The sequence below is a fragment of the Hemicordylus capensis genome, chromosome 3 (genome assembly GCF_027244095.1).
Source record: "Hemicordylus capensis ecotype Gifberg chromosome 3, rHemCap1.1.pri, whole genome shotgun sequence".
Taxonomy (NCBI): domain Eukaryota; kingdom Metazoa; phylum Chordata; class Lepidosauria; order Squamata; family Cordylidae; genus Hemicordylus; species Hemicordylus capensis.
The window spans coordinates 287,904,551-287,921,896 of record NC_069659.1 but is presented as its reverse complement, the minus strand read 5'-3'; the positions used below and the strand labels follow the sequence as shown (position 1 = coordinate 287,921,896).

Sequence of the window (17,346 nt, the reverse complement as noted above, 5' to 3'; positions counted from 1 at the left end):
CCCTGGCTTCTCCAAGATAGAGCTGGGAGAGATTCTTGCCTGAAACCTTGGAGAAGCCGCTGCCAGTCTGTGAAGACAATACTGAGCTAGATAGACCAATGGTCTGACTCAGTATATGTCAGCTTCCTATGTTCCTATGAAACACAGGCAGTACAGAAGCATACTTAACGGACAGTAGTGACACTGTTGTAGCATATGATATGAAAAGTGCCATAGATAGGGTTTTACAAGCTAAACTACAGCCCATTGTGTAGCGTGTTGAACTCGTACAGAAGATCTGGGCTCCATTTTATTCCTCAGCCAGGGACTCACAGATGAGTGAGAGCAAAGTATGGTGTGATGATGTGGGAGTTCCATAACTGGAACACTTGACATTTCCCCTCCAAAAAAACACCCATGGAGGGGACAATGTGGATTGCAGCCATATCATGGGTGGGGAGCTTAACCCTTTCCCCCTGCACCAATTCCCCAATGCCAATTGCACCTCCTAAGCTACTATTAGCCCAGAGGGGAAAACCTCATCCCTCCATGGCTTTTTTTTTTTTTAAAGAAAGAAAAATATGTTGGGCGTTCCATTCATGCACCTCCAACATCTAGATTGGCACTTAAATGCACAGCTGACTTGGATAAGTCACTGCTTCTCTGCTCTACTTGAAGAATAAAAGTTGCAAAACACTTTGTACATTGAAAATGTTATGTAAATTCTTAATCAGAAATTTCCACCAAGAGCATCTGTTTACCAGAGAACAACAAGGAAAAGACAGAAATGTTCAGGCTGTAAGACCAGTTGCACAATGAAACAAGCTGCCCAGAAGCTGTGGAATTTCTTTTCCCTGGAGAAACATGTGTAAGGAGAAACTGTCTAGCTAGTTTACAAGGTCTAAGGAAATTCTGCCAGGGAAGGAGATTCATTGAGGTCCTTTTCCATCTTTGTGATGTTATCATATTGCATGGCCATTCTTCTCCCAAGTGGAAATCACTTCAGTTCTTCATAGCCTCGCTCTGCTATGGGCAAGGGTCACTCAGAACAAAGTGTTCTTCACCATTCTATACAAGTGTTACAAAACTTTGCAATGTGACATTTGGCACCAAATTCAGTTTGCTGAGAAACAAAAACACGCAAACAAGCCTTTATGAATGCCAGTGGTAGGCTTTAAAATATGTGGGCACTGCTGGAATCTCTGATGCCAGAAAAGTGATTCATTACATTTTCCAGTGGTCAGAATAAGGATTTCTGTGGCCCACATAGCTCCTTACTCCTCCCAATAAATAACGAATCAGCATGAATTATTTAAAGTAAGCACTGATATGCAGATCTGCTTTATTTGTATAATTTATTTGAATAATTACAAAAAAAAAGATGACTGCGGGGAGACATGATAGAGGTCTATAAAATCGTGCATGGTGTGGAGAAAGTGGATAGAGAGAAATTCTTCTCCTTCTCATATAACACTAAAACCAGGGGTCATCCCATGAAATTGATTGCCAGGAAATTTAGGACCAGAAAACAGAGGTACTTTTTCACACAACTCATAATCAACTTGTGGGATTCTCTGCCACAAGATGTGGTGACAACCAACAACTTGGATGGCTTTAAGAAGGGTTCGGATAACTTCATGGAGGAGAGGTCTATCAACGCCTACTAGTCGGAGGGCTGTGGGCCACCTCCAGCCTCAAAGGCAGGATGCCTCTGAGTACCAGTTGCAGGGGAGTAACAGCAGGAGAGAGGGCATGTCCTCAACTCCTGCCTGTGGCTTCCAGCAGCATCTGGTGGGCCACTGTGCGAAACAAGATGCTGGACTAGATGGACCTTGGGCCTGATCCAGCAGGGCTGTTCTTATGTTCTTAATGGAAGGCGGTATACAAATTAATTAATTGATTTGTGTAGGTCACAGATTCCAGCTTTCTGTGATGCAGAATTGAGAATATCATGGTGCAGAATTTATATATTTATTTTAAAGTACAAGGTGCTCGCATTTTGCTTTGGGGGTATCGTTTCCATTCCAGCAGCCTTCTCACAGTGCTGGCTGGCTGAAGTTCTCCCTTCCTCCTCCCTCTCTCTCCTCCTTGCCACTTGCTTTTGCTCCTGGCATGTTATAATGGAGCCAAATTAAATGAGGCAATGGGAAATCCATGACTAGATCTTCCATCATTTGTTTTTTAAAAGCTAAATGCTGCTTGAGGGATCTGATTTAGACTGAGACAGCAGTGCTGGGGGGAGGGGGGTTAAATCCACCCCACACCTCACAGAGATATCTGTGTTAGTATCTGTATGTTCTGCAAACAGAAGTTTTTGAGGGAGGGCAAGTCTTGTTGCAGAAAACAGTGCTTGGGAAACAACTTAAACTCTCATCCTCCAATGCCACAGTCCCAGTCTGAATCAGGCCTCCCCTTGGAATTGCTTTTAGCTTAAAAAACAAAACAAAACCTTGGGTGATCCAGATCTCCTGTCATTTCATCCAATTATGCCCTTAGGTGAACTGGGAACAGAACTTTTTTTCCTTTCTCTTATGAAACTATGAATTCTTAGGGTCTCACACCTTATTGCAGCTCCTTACTGCAGATCTCAGGAGGCTAATCTCATACTAGCTCTCATTTACTGCCCACTTAGGAAATTAGTATCTCTTCCTCTTTGTGGAGGGAAGGTGATGTCATGAGCCAGAGGTCTGCAAAGTGGAGAGAAGGGCAGTCTTGGCAGTTTGTCATATATATTATTGGGGTGGGGGTGGGGTCAAGGAAATTGCATGGGGCATTTCCAGAGGATGGAGCTCATGTTATTAAGTCCACAAAAGGAGAATCCATGGGGAGCGTGAAGTTTCATATGCTGGAGTAAGTTTCATCAAGAGAAATTAGAGCAGAGGCCCATCTTCCCTGAACAAATTCATTTATGCATGCTGGCGAGAATTTAATTTGGTATTTTAATTAGTATTAGCTTTCACACTGTGTTTGGGGTCATTCCATATTTGCACAAGTGTAATACAACATTTTGCACTTTAAATTATTTATAATAATTGTTGCTTAGTTGAGCCAGGTAAAGTTATGACACATCTTGAATAGTGTTTTCATTGTAACTGTGGCCTAACTGTATTAATTTCAAAATTGGGAACTCTTGTTACACTTAAAGGACCCACGTTTTCACATCTGTTTTAGCATCTCAAATAGGAACGGATAGTACATATATTATATAGAAATGAATATTTGTATTGAACCGCAGAGCCCATATAAAAACAAAAAGTATTCAGTGACCAAGATGTATTCAGAAATTATCACACACTGGAGGAGATTCATGGGAACTCACTCCAGAGGCTTTGCCATATTAGGACCAAACTATACATGACACTGAAGATCTGTCATCAGATTTCCCATGTACTTTTACTAAAAGCAGCTGTGGAAAGCTGTTTTTGGTTGGGGCTATATTGGGCCTTTAGCACTGGGGGAGAGTTAACCTCCCCGCGCCCCGTTATGTTTCCCAGACTTAGATCACCTCACCACGAAGTTGCCATTAGCTACGTGTGGGGAGAATGGGTATCTCTGACCATTTTTCTTTCTGAAGCTAATATTAGTCAGGGAAATGGCTTGCGGGAAGAGATTAACCCCACTCCCCCGTTCTAGGCCCCGATCCAAACTGGCCCATTCCATTCCCACAGCTGCTTATTGTAAAAGTTAAGAGACTGGGAGAGCTGGTCCCCAGTCTTCTATGTCACAAGTAATTTTGTCCTTAGTCTGTTGCGGTAAAAATCAGAGAGTCCTGTGGATCTCAAAGACTAACATGGCCTAAACATGCATGGGCCAGTGTTGTGTTCATCAGGCAAAGGTGTGTCTGTTGGCACTGGGAATGATCAAGTCCAACTCACCAAGCCAAGGGTCAAGTATTACGTGGTCAGTCCATAGGGGCAAGCGAGGTTAAGGTCACACAAGCAAGGGTCCGCTTCCAGAAGGCAATCCGCAGGAGTAGGCAAGAGGTGTGGTCAACAGGCAGAGAGTCAGAGTCAAAGGACAATACATGGGAGCAGTCAAAAGCAAGGTCAGGCAGTACAAGGATCAGGAACCAGGAATTCAAGAACAGGGCATAGATATCAGACCAAGCACTTCCACAACAATGTTGCTTCAGCAACTGCTCAGGCCAAACTGAGGTCTTACATAGCCCTGTCCCATTATCCTAGTTAGAGTCTCCTCCCCTTGCTTCCTAAGAGTGTAGCCTTTTTTTTTTTTGAGGCATAAACTCCTACCGCAAGGGGGCGATTCCCTTCTCACAGATTGAGGGGCCAGAGAGTCATAGGAACATAGGAAACTGCCATATACTGAGTCAGACCATTGGTCTATCTAGCTCAGTATTGTCTTCACAGACTGGCAGTGGCTTCTCCAAGGTTGCAGGCAGGAATCTCTCTCAGCCCTATCTTGGAGAAGCCAGGGAGGGAACTTGAAACCTTCTGCTCTTCCCAGAGCGGCTTCATCCCCTGAGGGGGAATATCTTGCTGTGCTCACACATCAAGTCTCCCATCCATATGCAACCAGGGCAGACCCTGCTTAGCTATGGAGGCAAGTCATGCAGAGAATGAGGGCAGAAGTGTGTCCTCGGGGTGTGGTGGTGGCTCCTCAGGGACCGGTGTCTCTTCATGTACCCCCTGCTGTGAGTCCCCTTCATCCTGGTTTGGCACAGATGGCTCCAAGGTTGAGCCCCTGATCAGCCCCTCGAGACATGGGTATGATGGCCATTTGCAGGGGTCTGGAGTCCATCCAGGTGCCTCATCCTCAGAGCTCTCATTGTCTGGTTCGAATAGGTGTGGTGTCTGGGTCAGGACCAGGACAGCCAGAGTCCAGACGCATCTGATAAAATGGGCTTTAGCCCATGCCATATTAAATTTGTTATTCTTTAATACACCAGAGGTCTATGTATTGTAAACAATGAAGTTTACAATATGACATTACTGAAGATTTCTTCACACACTCCAACAAAAGGTATTTCCACGGCTGATCTACTTGTCTAAACCTTGCCTTTAGTTGTTTGCATAGCACTTGCATCCCTCAAAATGTGTTATAAACAGATGTCCTGTACCTGGGAGCCTGGACCCATCACCTTTCCTGTGAGGGAGCAGAGGGCAGGGGTGCAGATCTGCCCTGCAAGCATTTGAGGAGTACCCTCTCTCCTTTTACTGAACTTCCCATTTTGCCACCAAACCTAATAACCCATGTCTTCATTTCTCAAAAGATATCCCCCCTCACAAAAATACCTTCCCTCTCTCCATCAAAAAGTTTTAAGTGAGGAATTGTTCCTCAAGCTGTCCCGCTGTCTGCACCCCTAATGCTTCTTTCAGACATATGAATACTCTTCTGTGGTGTGGCTGATCAGTGGCAGGGCAGAAATTGGGGGAGCACTTTTATTCTAACATATGGAACAGCCTTGACATGGTAACTTGCGTTCTGTTATTTGATGGGGAGGCAATTTCAAGATGGCTGCAGTCATGCATCAGCTGGCTGGATTTACTTCAGCCTTGCTGTACCTTTATCTTATGCATGCAGCTGACTCCTCTGCATGACTTCTCAGAAGCAAGTCAGTGGGGCTTACTCCCAAATTTAGTGGGGCTTACTTCTGAATAAGAGAGCATAGGACTGCAGCCTACAAGCTAAAATGTGAATAAATAAAATGACCTCTCAAATGGAATTGCATTTTATCTCTGTGCAACAACTTTGCTTCACTGTAACCTCAGGGACCATCACAGCCACTCATGGAAATGGCTTTTTGGCTATCACTGAAGATCTGGGATCTATATAAATGTGTGCAGTAATTCCAATACAGCCTTTAATGGAAGGGGAGAAAACGTATATAGCATTAACTGTGTTCCCAGAAGTAGATTTCACCAGACATTTCCACAACATTGTATCACGTTAACATCTCTCTCTTGAAAAGCACTTGTGTTTCTGTTGCTGAAAGGGCGGGGGACTTATCAGAATGTTGGCAGGATAAGAAACTTGGTGTGGTGTTGTGGATAGAGTGTCAGGCCTAGACAGAGGAACTGAGAGTTCAAGGTTGCTTCCATGCTCAAGCCCTTAATTCCTGCTTTTCCACAGTTCACTTGAAGCAGAATTAAAACTGTGGTTCCGTGTGGCACTTAATATAGTTCTATACAGGGGCAGTCCTTCCATTAGGTGATGTGAGGTGGTCGCTTCAAGTGGCAGATTTGGGGGGCTGCCAGCAGGACTGCACGATGCCCGCAGCCATTTCCGCCACTTCACCTGTCTCCCTCTGTCACTCCTTGCCATTGGAGAAGCTCAGCAAAGAGTCACTCTTCTTCTACTTCTCTTCTTGACCTCCTCTTCTTTGCTGCCTCCACAATGGTGCAGGGTGCACGCACATAGGAACATAGGAAACTGCCATATACTGAGTCAGACCATTGGTCTATCTAGCTCAGTATTGTCTTCACAGACTGGCAGCGGCTTCTCCAAGGTTGCAGGCAGGAATCTCTCTCAGCCGTATCTTGTTGGAGACGCCAGGGAGGGACCTTGAAACCTTCTGCTCTTCCCAGAGTGGCTTCATCCCCTGAGGGGAATATCTTGCAGTGCTCACACATCAAGTCTCCCATTCAGATGCAACCAGGGCAGACCCTGCTTAGCTATGGGGACAAGCCATACTTGCTACCACAAGACCAGCTCTCCTCTCTGCTCCACCGTCTCTGCCTCCTCCCTTGCATGTCAATATGAAAAGGCGGAAGGCACGGGAGAAGAAATGGATGTTTGTAGAGCATCTCTTCCAGGACTCTACTGCCCTTCTTAATTTCCTCTTCTTGCTCCTGATCCCTCCCTTTTCATAATAAGCCCAGTGACACAAACAGGAGAAACCAGAGAAGGTTGAGGAGGACATGAGCACTCAGCAGCTGGTGGTAGGCAGTAAATATAAAGCGAATATGAGGAGGTCAGGAGGAGAAGGGAAAGAGTGGCTCTTTGTTGAGCCGCTCTGATAGCAGGGGGGTGGCAGTGTGTGGCAGATGGAGGCTGGGTTGGCAGAGGAATCTTACTACCCTGTTGGCACCCTGATAATGAGTATGAGTGTGTGTGTGTGTGTGTGTGTGTGTGTGTGTGTGTGTGTGTGTGTGTGTACGCGCACACTTGCTTGCCTGTGTGCTTGCTTGCATGCATTTATGCACACACAAAGTGGTGTGGTGACTATCACTACTGTCACTGCTGGAGAGGGAGAGGGAGAGGGAAAGAGATGCATGTAAAGGGGCAGCATTTTATGCCTGCCTCAGATGCAAAGGTGTCTTGGGCTGCTACGGGTGGGTGCTGTATTATCCAATATGCCAGTCTTCATGGCCAAGTACTTCTGTACTGTTCACTGTGAAGCAAGTCCCATCCATCAAAGGTCTCAACTTTAATTAGAGATTTTCTCCTCATGGTTTTTGCCTCTGATTATGTACTGTTGAGAATGACAGCAACATTAATGGTCAATTGCCTGATAATTAATTACTTCCTATTTCTCTAGGGTGGTGGCTTTACTTACCAATTTATTCTTATCCCCCCCCACCTTCTGTATTGCAAAATAATGAGAAGAAATCAGTAATTTGAGCAACCCTCCCTGAACAGGAACTGATTAATTAAGGGGCCTTTATGGGCTGCACTGACTGAACAGCAAGCAATAAGAGACAGAAGCTCCAAAGAAGAAACTTCTACTTGAAAGTACAATAGCACTGAAAAGCCTCAAGAGTAGTTTGCCAGTTCACACTAGGCAACTGGCACTGCAATTCAAGGTCAGCCCATCCATGAAGCAGACAGAAGGTGGCAGATGGGCTGGAGCAGGGGCTGTAAGGACCATTGCACCGGTGTCTGCCTCTGCCCACCTGCACTCACACTCCTCCTCTCCCCACACTCCCTGGGTTTAAAAAGGAAGATGGTAAAGGAACGGAAGAGGAAGCATGAAGAAAAGGTGAGTGGTGGACTAAAAGTTTCTGACAGGAGACCCTCTAGCCCACCACTCTTCTCTTCTCCATGTTGTCTTCCACGTTGTTCCCCTATTCCTTTCTAAATCCAGGGAGCACATGTGGAGGAAGAGGAGCATAGATGGTACTGCCAAGTGAGGGGAGAGTGCATTTGATATGCACTTCAAGTATGGGCAGATACTGGACAGTTCTGCTACATTTTCATTTTGAGTTTTAAAGAAAAAAAGGTCTGAAAAATGATGGGAGGACAACACACAAAACACTGGCATGCAACAAGCTGGCAATGATGTTGTTCGGATTCTCTGTTAAAAGTGAGTTAACCAAAGACAGAAATTCCAGACTAACTGCTGGACTAGAAACCACCACAGTCTCTGTTTAATGTGTGATCTTGGGTCAGTCTATGGCCTGGCTCACACAATCATTTGAATCTAGGTTTAATGTGGGTTACACCAAGGCAGGAATATCACATTCATCTTGAGCCATAAATCACCTTGGCATTGGTTTGCTCAATCACACTAATGTTGATAACCCCCATTAAACCTAGAGTGGGACTATTGTGTGAACCAGGCCACCATCTCTCAGTCTAAACCAGGCAGAGATGTAGATATAATTGAGTGGATGAGTTCAAAGAACCTGGGCCCCCAGCTTTTGAGGGCCACCCCCCTCTCCACCCTTCTCTATTTTTTCCCCCCATTATCACCCTCACTCTGAGGGGCTGCCGGGGAGAGGGGTGAACATGGGCCCCCTCTCCCCTAGCTACACCCCTGAAACTAGGGCTGCAGAACTTTGGCCCTCCAACTCTTGTTGGACTACAAATATCATCCTTGACTATTGGCCATTGTGGCAGGGATGATGGGAGCTGTAGTCCAACAATAGAGGAAGGACCAAAGTTACGCAGCCCTGGTCTAAACCTACATCACAAAGAGTTCTGATGGGGAAATGGGGATGGAGGCATGTATGTTCCCCTGGGCTCCTCAGAGGAAGGGTGGGATAAAATAATCAATACAAGAAAAGCTTGTATTCTTTTCATAAAATATGTTGTAAGGCTTCAGTTCCTCTGGGATGTGGCAGCCATTTTTTTTAGCATTGGCATAATCCTTAAAAAACGTTTAAAACTGAGGCAGAATACAGAAGTACTCTTGGGAGACCTATAGCCTACTCCTTTTTGTGAAATATTAATCGGTCTTCTGCTCCCTTAACAGGTGGCTGAACTCTCTTGGAATGCTGGCCAGCCAGGGCATTGATGTGGTGATGAGACACTCATTTTTTGACCATGGGCACAACCATCTTGTGGACCAGAACTTCAACCCATTGCCGGTATGTGTGTGACATGGTGCTCTTCATTGTCTGAATTTGCTCCCTCGCCAATCTGCTGCTGCTGGGCTTTCACTCATCAAGTCTGTTGGGTTTCCCTCCCCATTATTGTAGGTGCACAGTCTTACATTTCCCCCATGGGGATGTAGAGGAACCATCTAAGAAAATTCTCCAACTTATTTTCTTGAGAAAAACCCTGACATTTTCTTTGAATTTCAGTTTGTCCTTGCAGGAACCCTGAAATTCCCTTTCAGATTTCACTTTGGATAAATTTCGGTTTTTCCGGCCCCTTCTTTCTCTTCCACTTTACACTCCCACACACACACCTTCTCCATGCCCATCCTTCCTGCAGTTGCTGCTTCAGACTAGCAATTTTTTCTGTTTGCCAGTAGATGCTTGATATGGTGCCTCCCACTCTCTCTTGCATTCACTCACTTGCTCTGTCCCCATCCACCACTCTGTGTAGGGGCATCATTGGGGGGGGGGAGGTGGCCTGTGGGTCACAGGCTTCCAATGAATTGCTCAGAGCCCCCGATCTCATCAGCCACCTTCCTTCCTCCGTAAGTCTTCCAGAAAGGAAGACCTAGATCTCTGCTGCTTCCACCATCATAGGTGCTGTATTATAATATAAGAGACTTTAAAAAGCATATGTAATTGTTCTTGGGGAAGGGGACTGAGTTTAATTATCAAGGGGGGGCTGTGGGCCCAGAGCCTGGATCTTTTAAGTACCTAGCAATTCCTCTGACTCTGCTGTTCCCTGCTCTTGCTCTTATTAGGTATGCATCCAGCACCCACCCCTTTCTTCTCCCTCCACCTCATATATCCCTTTATTCCTCCCTCATCTGCCCTTGCAGTGTCTCTGCCATATCAAGCTGGGTTTTTCTCTCTCCCTTTCCTGTTACCAGTCAGTAAATCAGGGGATTTGTGTTTGACTTCTGTGCCCTTGACCTGTTCCTCAGACTCTTGGCTGCACCACCAAAAAAAGAAAGAAAAGAAAGAAAATTCTACATGCAGCTGAAAATCCACTGCTCCTTGTGGCCTGTTTGAACTCGGCTTGAAAATACATTTTTCCAGATTGGTTTCTTTCAGTGCTAATAGGAGACATTAGTTAATGTCAAGCACAACATGTTGAAAGCAGATGGGGCAGGGTTACCTCTGGAGCTGGAACTTTGTCAGTCATGAGAGTCTCTGTGGGACCCTCATGGGGTGCAGAAGAGCAAGAAAGTCAGGGGCTCCGGGAGGGAGGGGCACACAAGTCAAGGCACACGCAGATGGGAGGGCAGGAGAAGAATCCTAGAGTCTGAAAACATGCTGTAGAAACAACCAAAGCCCAGGCAGCCGGCTCCTCGGGGAAAGACTAAAGTGCCAGGAAAATAGGGCTGAATGTAGTTTAGATTTATAGGAACGAAGGTGAAAGGAGTTCACAGCTTCACACAGCAGGGCAGTTCCCTTCAGTTTAATGCAAACCCGCTCATTTGTAGCTCTTCAAAAAGGCTGAGGCAGTTGCTGTTCCAGAGCGCAGGACTCTAATAAGGAAACCGTATGTAAAAGGTCTTTAAAAGTAGCAGGTTTTCTTTTCATCTTTTTTCAGTCTAATAAATTCTACACCTTGCAAGTGGAACTCTTGGCAGCACCAAGAAGCTCTGGATCTCCACGGCCAGGAATTTACAAGCCTGGTCCAGGGTACCAGTCTGAGAGACACTGCCAGCAGGCCCCTGGAATGTAGGGTGGGGGATCTGGGAAGCAGAAGGGCAGCCACAGACTCTGAGCCTTGCCTATAATGATGAGCTGTAGATTTTCTGTCTCCCTGCAGCTGCTTTTAAGGGTGCAGATCCTCTAAACATTTGAGAAGTCCCCCTACACACACACACACACACACACACACACACACCCCCGATAGCCCAGATCTCTCCTCCTGGCTGACCTAGTGGCTCTGTAAAAGTGAAATAGTTGCCAGGTGTGTGTGTGTGTATTTAAAGTAATATTTTCTTTCTTTTTTTGCGATTTAATATGTTAAAAACTGAATATACCGCTTGACATTTTTTTCCTTGTTAAATAATAAAATGCATCTCTAGGCTGTGTGAAAATGCATTGAAACATGTTTGCTGTCATCACCCAATAAGAGCTGCTCAGAGAGCCTCCTGATTGGCTGGGTGCCCAGTTTGAGAGTGATGGTATCTCCTAGCCCATGTCCATCCCTAGCACTCCAAGAGCATACTCCCATGGTCAACACTGAAAGCATGCGCTTGGGGAAGTCTCTGGTTCTCTCCCTCTCGCCTGCTATTATGTGCCCAGCTCTGGGAATGAACGCTGCCATCTTAGGTCTATGGAGCATGCTGGATTACATTTCTCAGAGCATACTCCAGATCCAAAATAACAGGGCCATCATTTTTGAGATATGGAGCATGCTGGATTAAATTTTCCAAATCCCAGCATGCTCCAGAGAACCAATAAGATAGCAGTCAGAGTTTCCCCTCGAAATCTAGACTTTAAAAGAAAAAGAAAAATACACCCTTCCTTTTCCTATATCTTTTCCATACCCCATTCAACTGTTTTAACTCTCCCCTCCAAAAACTGGTGAGGAGTTGCTCCTCAGACTACAATCCTGACCTAGGTTTGAGCCAAAAGTGGGGTGTGTCACCCCCCACCCCAGAACCAAACTCAGAAGAACACTAAGTGAAAGGAAGGAAGAATTATGGAGGATCAAATTGTGGCCTCCGACCAGTGATTAAAGAGAAGACTACTGCCACCACCATGGCCAGACAGGTGGTAGCAACAAAGCAAAGTTAGGCTGGACCAACCTTGCCCCCCCCCTTTCAGTTCCCAACCCTTCCCTCAAATTTTAAGTGAAAGTTATCTTCTAAAAATATTTGGCTTGGCCATCACCTGTGCCCCCTGGCTGGGCCCTAGAAATCATGGGGGCCATTCACTTGACTGGGCAGAGATGGGCGGAGGGAGGGGAGGCTGGTCCAATCCCCTTCCTCCTCAGACCATGCAAATTGTGTGGTCATGCAAATGGCCTCTACATATGTGTGGAGGTCATTTTAGTGCCCTCCATGCCTGAGCAGAGGCCCAAACCAGGCCTGAACTGGCTCTGCATACTCAGAGGGAGGCCTGCGGGGTGCGGGGAGCCCCCTCCTCACTGCCGGTCGCACTTGAAAGGTATATTTTAACTTTCTCTCTCCAACTCTACTTTAATGGAAGCTCCCCACCTCCTTGTCTTTTACTGTAGACCTCCAAGCCCTCTGAACTGGCTCAGTTTGAACCCGAACTGGGTCCAGTTTGTATATGCACAGGGCCGAACTGTCTTTCCAATTCCATGCACATCTCTATCCAGTTACAGAGTATGGAGTTTAGTTGCAGCATTTATATAAGGAACACACATGGAGATCACTGTAGAGTCTAAATTAATTAATTAGTTTATTGGTGAAAAACATTGGGATAGGAAAGACTTCTAGGAGGAAGGAAGAGGACTGACTCAACTCAGGATGTATCTAAGGAGTCAAGGCAGGGGCCATAAAGTAGAGGCAAGCAGGGACAAGTAAGGAGACCCTCACTAGCTACCTCTACTCCCAATGCCCCTAGTGGTCATTAGGATAATTGGTGCAAAAGGTCAATGTCACTAGAATGCCATCCTCTCTAATAAAACGCTTGGTGTCCGTCCGTGGACGGCCACCAAGCGTGTGTTCGTGCCTCCCTGCCCTGTTCTGCGCCTGCGCAAAGCGCAGGCCCAGAACAGGGCAAGGGAGACACGACCGCCAGCACCCGGCGGACATCTTGGACGGCCACAAGCGGCCGCCCTGAAGAAGCCGGAGAAGCGCCGGCAGGGGAAACTGGAAGGCAGAGGCGGCGGCGGCACCAAAACACCCGCGGGCGGCATTGCCTTACCGTGCCGCGGAGCTGCCAAGCGGCTGCGGCGGACGCAGAGAGACAGAGGCGGCAGCGGCTCCAGGACAGCCGCCGAGAGTGAAGAGGCGGCACATCAGAAAGATGGAAAACCAGGGCGAAATTGCCCTTAACCCGCCCACCCTCCCAGCTGCCCGAGTCCTCCTCTCCCAGCCCCATGGGCGAAATTGCTGCTGCGGTCGCCGACGACAAACACCGCTTGCCCTCCCAACTGCCGAGTCCTCCATACCCCAGCCCGAGTCAGTCGGGCGATGAAAGTCCTTAGTTTGATAGGAGAGAGGAGCTCGCAAACAGAGCTCCTCTCTGTGCAAAGGCTCTGCCCGAACTGGCGCTTTGGGCGCAAAGGACGCTTATTGCATCCTTTGCGTCCAAAGTGCCAGTTCAGGAAGAGGCTTTGCAGAGAGAGGAGCTCTGCTTGCGAGCAACTCTCTCCCTATCAAATTAAGGACTTTCATCGCCCGACTGACTCCGGCCGGGGATGACACGGGGGTGAGGAGGACTCGGCAGTTGGGAGGGCGGGCGGGCGGCGGCGGTGGCCGCAGCGGCATTTACATGGGCCGATTTGGCCCTTAATCATGGGGGGGGGTCGCCATTCTGGAGAGCCCAGAGCCATTCTGTGTTGCACACAAGCACCCCCCCCCCAAACAATGTCCCCCAGAGGGGAAAAAAACCACAGAGGGAAGGGAAAATTAGAACAGGGTGGAGGAAAACAAAGACAGAGAGAAAAAGAGAGAGAGACAGAGAGAGAGAGAGAGACAACAAGAAAAACAGACAGCAAAAGACAAAACAAGGAATGCGGGAGGGAGACAGAACAATAGAGAAAAGAAAAGAGATAAAGAAGGAAAAAGAGAGAAGAGAGAGATAGGAAAGAAAAGAACAAAATAAACAAAGAGGAAGGAAAAAGAAGAGAGGTAAAAGTGAAGAAAAAAGGTGGGGGGGAAAGATAGAAAAAGAGAAAAAGGAAAACACACACACACACACAAACCCCCAACAAACATGCCCATAATAGAAAGAAGAGAGAAAAAGATAACGTAGAGAATAAAACATATTTTTTTAAAAAAGGAAAAGGAAAGCAAGAAAAGGAAGGAAAGAAAAGAAAGGAAGAGAGACAGGGACACACACACAAAAAAGGGCAAAAGATATGAAGAAAGCTTAAAGGGGGGAAAGACAGCTAGCGCCCATTATTAAAACGGGCTTAAAAATACTAGTCTCCAATAACAACTACCACTATTACTACTACTTCTGATTATTTTTGCTTTACAACCTCAGGGATTCGTAACACGTATTGGATGTATCAGCCCCTTTTAACCTCTGCCTAGATTGTGGGTGGCTCCATAGTACCAAAATATATTGAGGTCTCCATCCGTGTGTGATCTGGAGTTTTGTGATGCAAACTGTACTGAACCCCAATTTTAGTAATATACCTGGAAGGGAGGGTGAAGGAACATAACTCTTGATTCTTGCCCCATTCCTGGGGTCTAGTTTTAGAAGAGCAAAAAATTATTTGGTTGGTAACTAGGTGGTGGGGATGAAGTCAGGGGAGAGAGCATGTATAATAAACAGAGGCGGCACGGGCGTAACTATAATCGGGCAAGGGGAGACAGTTGTCTAGGGACCCACTGCCTTGGGGGGCCCCCCAGAGGCAAGTCACATGACTGACCCCCAGCCGCACTCCCGCCTGGGCTTCCTTCAGTTGTATTCATCCTCCGAAACTGATGTGAGTGTTAAGACCTGGAGCTACCAGAACAGCATGTCTTTCTCTAGAACCATTAAATGACCTGCATTGTCCACAGTTTACAAAATCGAGCTTCAGTGAGGGTGGGCATTTTAAAATCTTGTCTCTGGGCCCACTACAACCTTGCTATGCCCCTGAGGGGCGGAGCTAACCATGTTCCAGGGTGTTTCCAGAACATGGGCCCATCTGCCCCTTGGGGCTGTGCCCCTCCCGCCTTCTCACTGCCGGTTGGTTAGCGTCTACTGCTGCTGTTCCCACTCCTTCATGCCCACGCCCATTTTCCACTGCCCACCTCTGCTTGCAATCTCCTGCCTCCTCCTCCACTGCTCCCACATGCAGAATGAGGAAGCACTTACAAACACTGTGCATGAGCAGAGGAAGACAAGGAGAAAAGTGAAAGAGGCGGCACACAGGCAGGGAGAGGAGAGACAGCAGAGGGGGAGGAAAGCAAGCAGTGGAGGTGGCAGAGGGTGACTGGGACATACAGAAAATGTGTGCTGCTTTTGAGTCCTCACTGCCGTGGGGGGGGGATGGGGACGTGCACACTGGGGAGCGAATACAGGCCTCCTGCAAACTAGTTCTGCCTGTGATGTTAAAGCTAATTAGCAGGCTCAACTTGAGTAGAACTATATCTATGGGACTAAGCAGTATCTGTGCAGAAGAACCTGTATTAAATGGGTTCCTAACGAAGATTGCATATGCAGCCATCTAACCACCAAAATTCACCTTGTTTTCTCTGATTCGCTATTTATCCTAGAAAGTCTGAGGCTGTGGGGAGTCCAAAAAGATCCAAGTCACTGGGATCACTCATTAGAGCTTCCTGTGGGATTTGCAAGGATGCCCAAGTTAATTATCATAGCATAGCGAAGGATTCTCTCTCTTCCCTGCACCCAGTTCCCAATCTATTTTCCTCTAGTACGACCGTATTTCTTTTATTCGCATTATCCTATCCCTCTGTAGCCAAGATCTTTCTTCCTGCCCAGAGCAGGTGAGTTGCTAGAGGGCTTTTTAAGTGGCACCAACAGCAAAGCCAGACTGTGAGCCTGGTGTGAGGGGTGGCAGGCGCTCTTTTCCCGTGGGAGCTATCAGTGAGATGAAAGCGGCCGTTTGGACCTGTGCAGGCCTGCTGGGATGTGAAACCAAATCTTCCCACTAACTCAGGGACAAAGACCTTTCCACATGCTGCCTTTCCTTTGTGCGAACTCTCAGCTGCTGAGAGAAGCCACGGCATCAATCACTGCCTTGGCCTGGCTGCCCATCAGCTGGCGACGAGCTCGGCCTGCGCGGCCCGCAGCAGCTCAGTGTCTTTGCTTTCCATGCCACGGCAGAAGATCCCGCTCCATAGGAATGAATGCCCAAGCCCCAGAGATGCTCTGTGGAAGAAGCAGATGCTGTATGACAGCCCAGCTCATGTGGCTCTTCTCAAATAGCTCAGAGATCCAGAGATAATTCAGCCTGCCAACACAAGATCAAATATAAAAGGCAATACCTTCAAAATACCGCTACAAACATACAGTATGTTGTTGCAGAGGGAATGAGCCTGTAAAGAGACCCCACTGGAAATATGGGATGAAATTAAGAGTGCTGTTCTCGAAGCAGCGCCGAAGATGCTGATGTCGTGTTCATTTCTCACCCACTCCTGTGGTCTCAGGGCACTGTTAGGGAGAGGCAATGACAAGGTCCATCTTAATCATTCCATCGAGAGACACAGCATTCCTGCCCAACAGAAGATAGTGGCCACTATTATTTACATCTCTGATTTTCCTTTCCTCCAAAGAGCTTAAAGTAAAGTAAAGTGTGCCATCGAGTCAGTGTCGACTCCTGGCGACCACAGAGCCCTGTGGTTTTTCTTTGGTAGAATACAGGAGAGGTTTACCATTGCCTTCTCCTATGCAGTATGAGATGATGCCTTTCAGCATCTTTCCTATATCTCTGCTGCCTGATAGAGGTGTTTCCCATAGTCTGGGAAACAGACCAGCAGGGATTCGAACCGGCAACCTCTGGCTTGTTAATCAAGTCATTTCCCTGCTGCACCATTAGGTGGCTGTCCAAAGAGCTTAAGATGGTGTAAAAGATCATCCCTCCTCCATTTTAGCCTCACAACAATCTTCTGAGGTAGGCTGGGCTGAGAGAAGATAACCAGCTCAAAGTCGTGCAGTGTCAGTGAGCTTGATGGCAGACTGGGGATTTGAACTTGGGCCTCACTTCTCTTGGTCTGACACTCTAACTATTATGCTATGCTGGCTCTCATTCAGGCAGGTGTTCATTCCCACCAGTTTCAAAGCAGTGCTCCTCTGATCTGCGCTCCTGAGCTGGTCATCACAGCTTCCATTTCTGTGGCACTTGCCTCACTTAAGAGCTTCTGGAATCTACCCAGATGAGGGGGAATTGGCAGAGCGAGAGCAGAGCACAAGGAGTGGCTCCACTCGCATAGGTCCCCATTCTCTTGGTCCCTGCCTT

At 47.2% G+C, this 17,346-nt stretch overlaps 1 protein-coding gene across 2 annotated transcripts in view; it reads left to right on the top strand.

The window, feature by feature from the left end:
• HPSE2 (heparanase 2 (inactive)) overlaps positions 1-17,346 on the top strand; it is a 218,611-nt gene that overhangs the window by 188,866 nt on the left and 12,399 nt on the right. Inside the window, exons 9-10 of one of the 2 annotated variants that reach the window (XM_053305553.1) lie at positions 9,134-9,248; positions 10,837-11,553. In XM_053305553.1, coding sequence (XP_053161528.1) covers positions 9,134-9,248; positions 10,837-10,971 — 250 coding nt within the window. In that variant the 3' untranslated portion in view covers positions 10,972-11,553. Of the gene's footprint in view, positions 1-9,133; positions 9,249-10,836; positions 11,554-17,346 lie in introns of those variants that run through there. The other variant, XM_053305552.1, reaches the window with a different exon arrangement.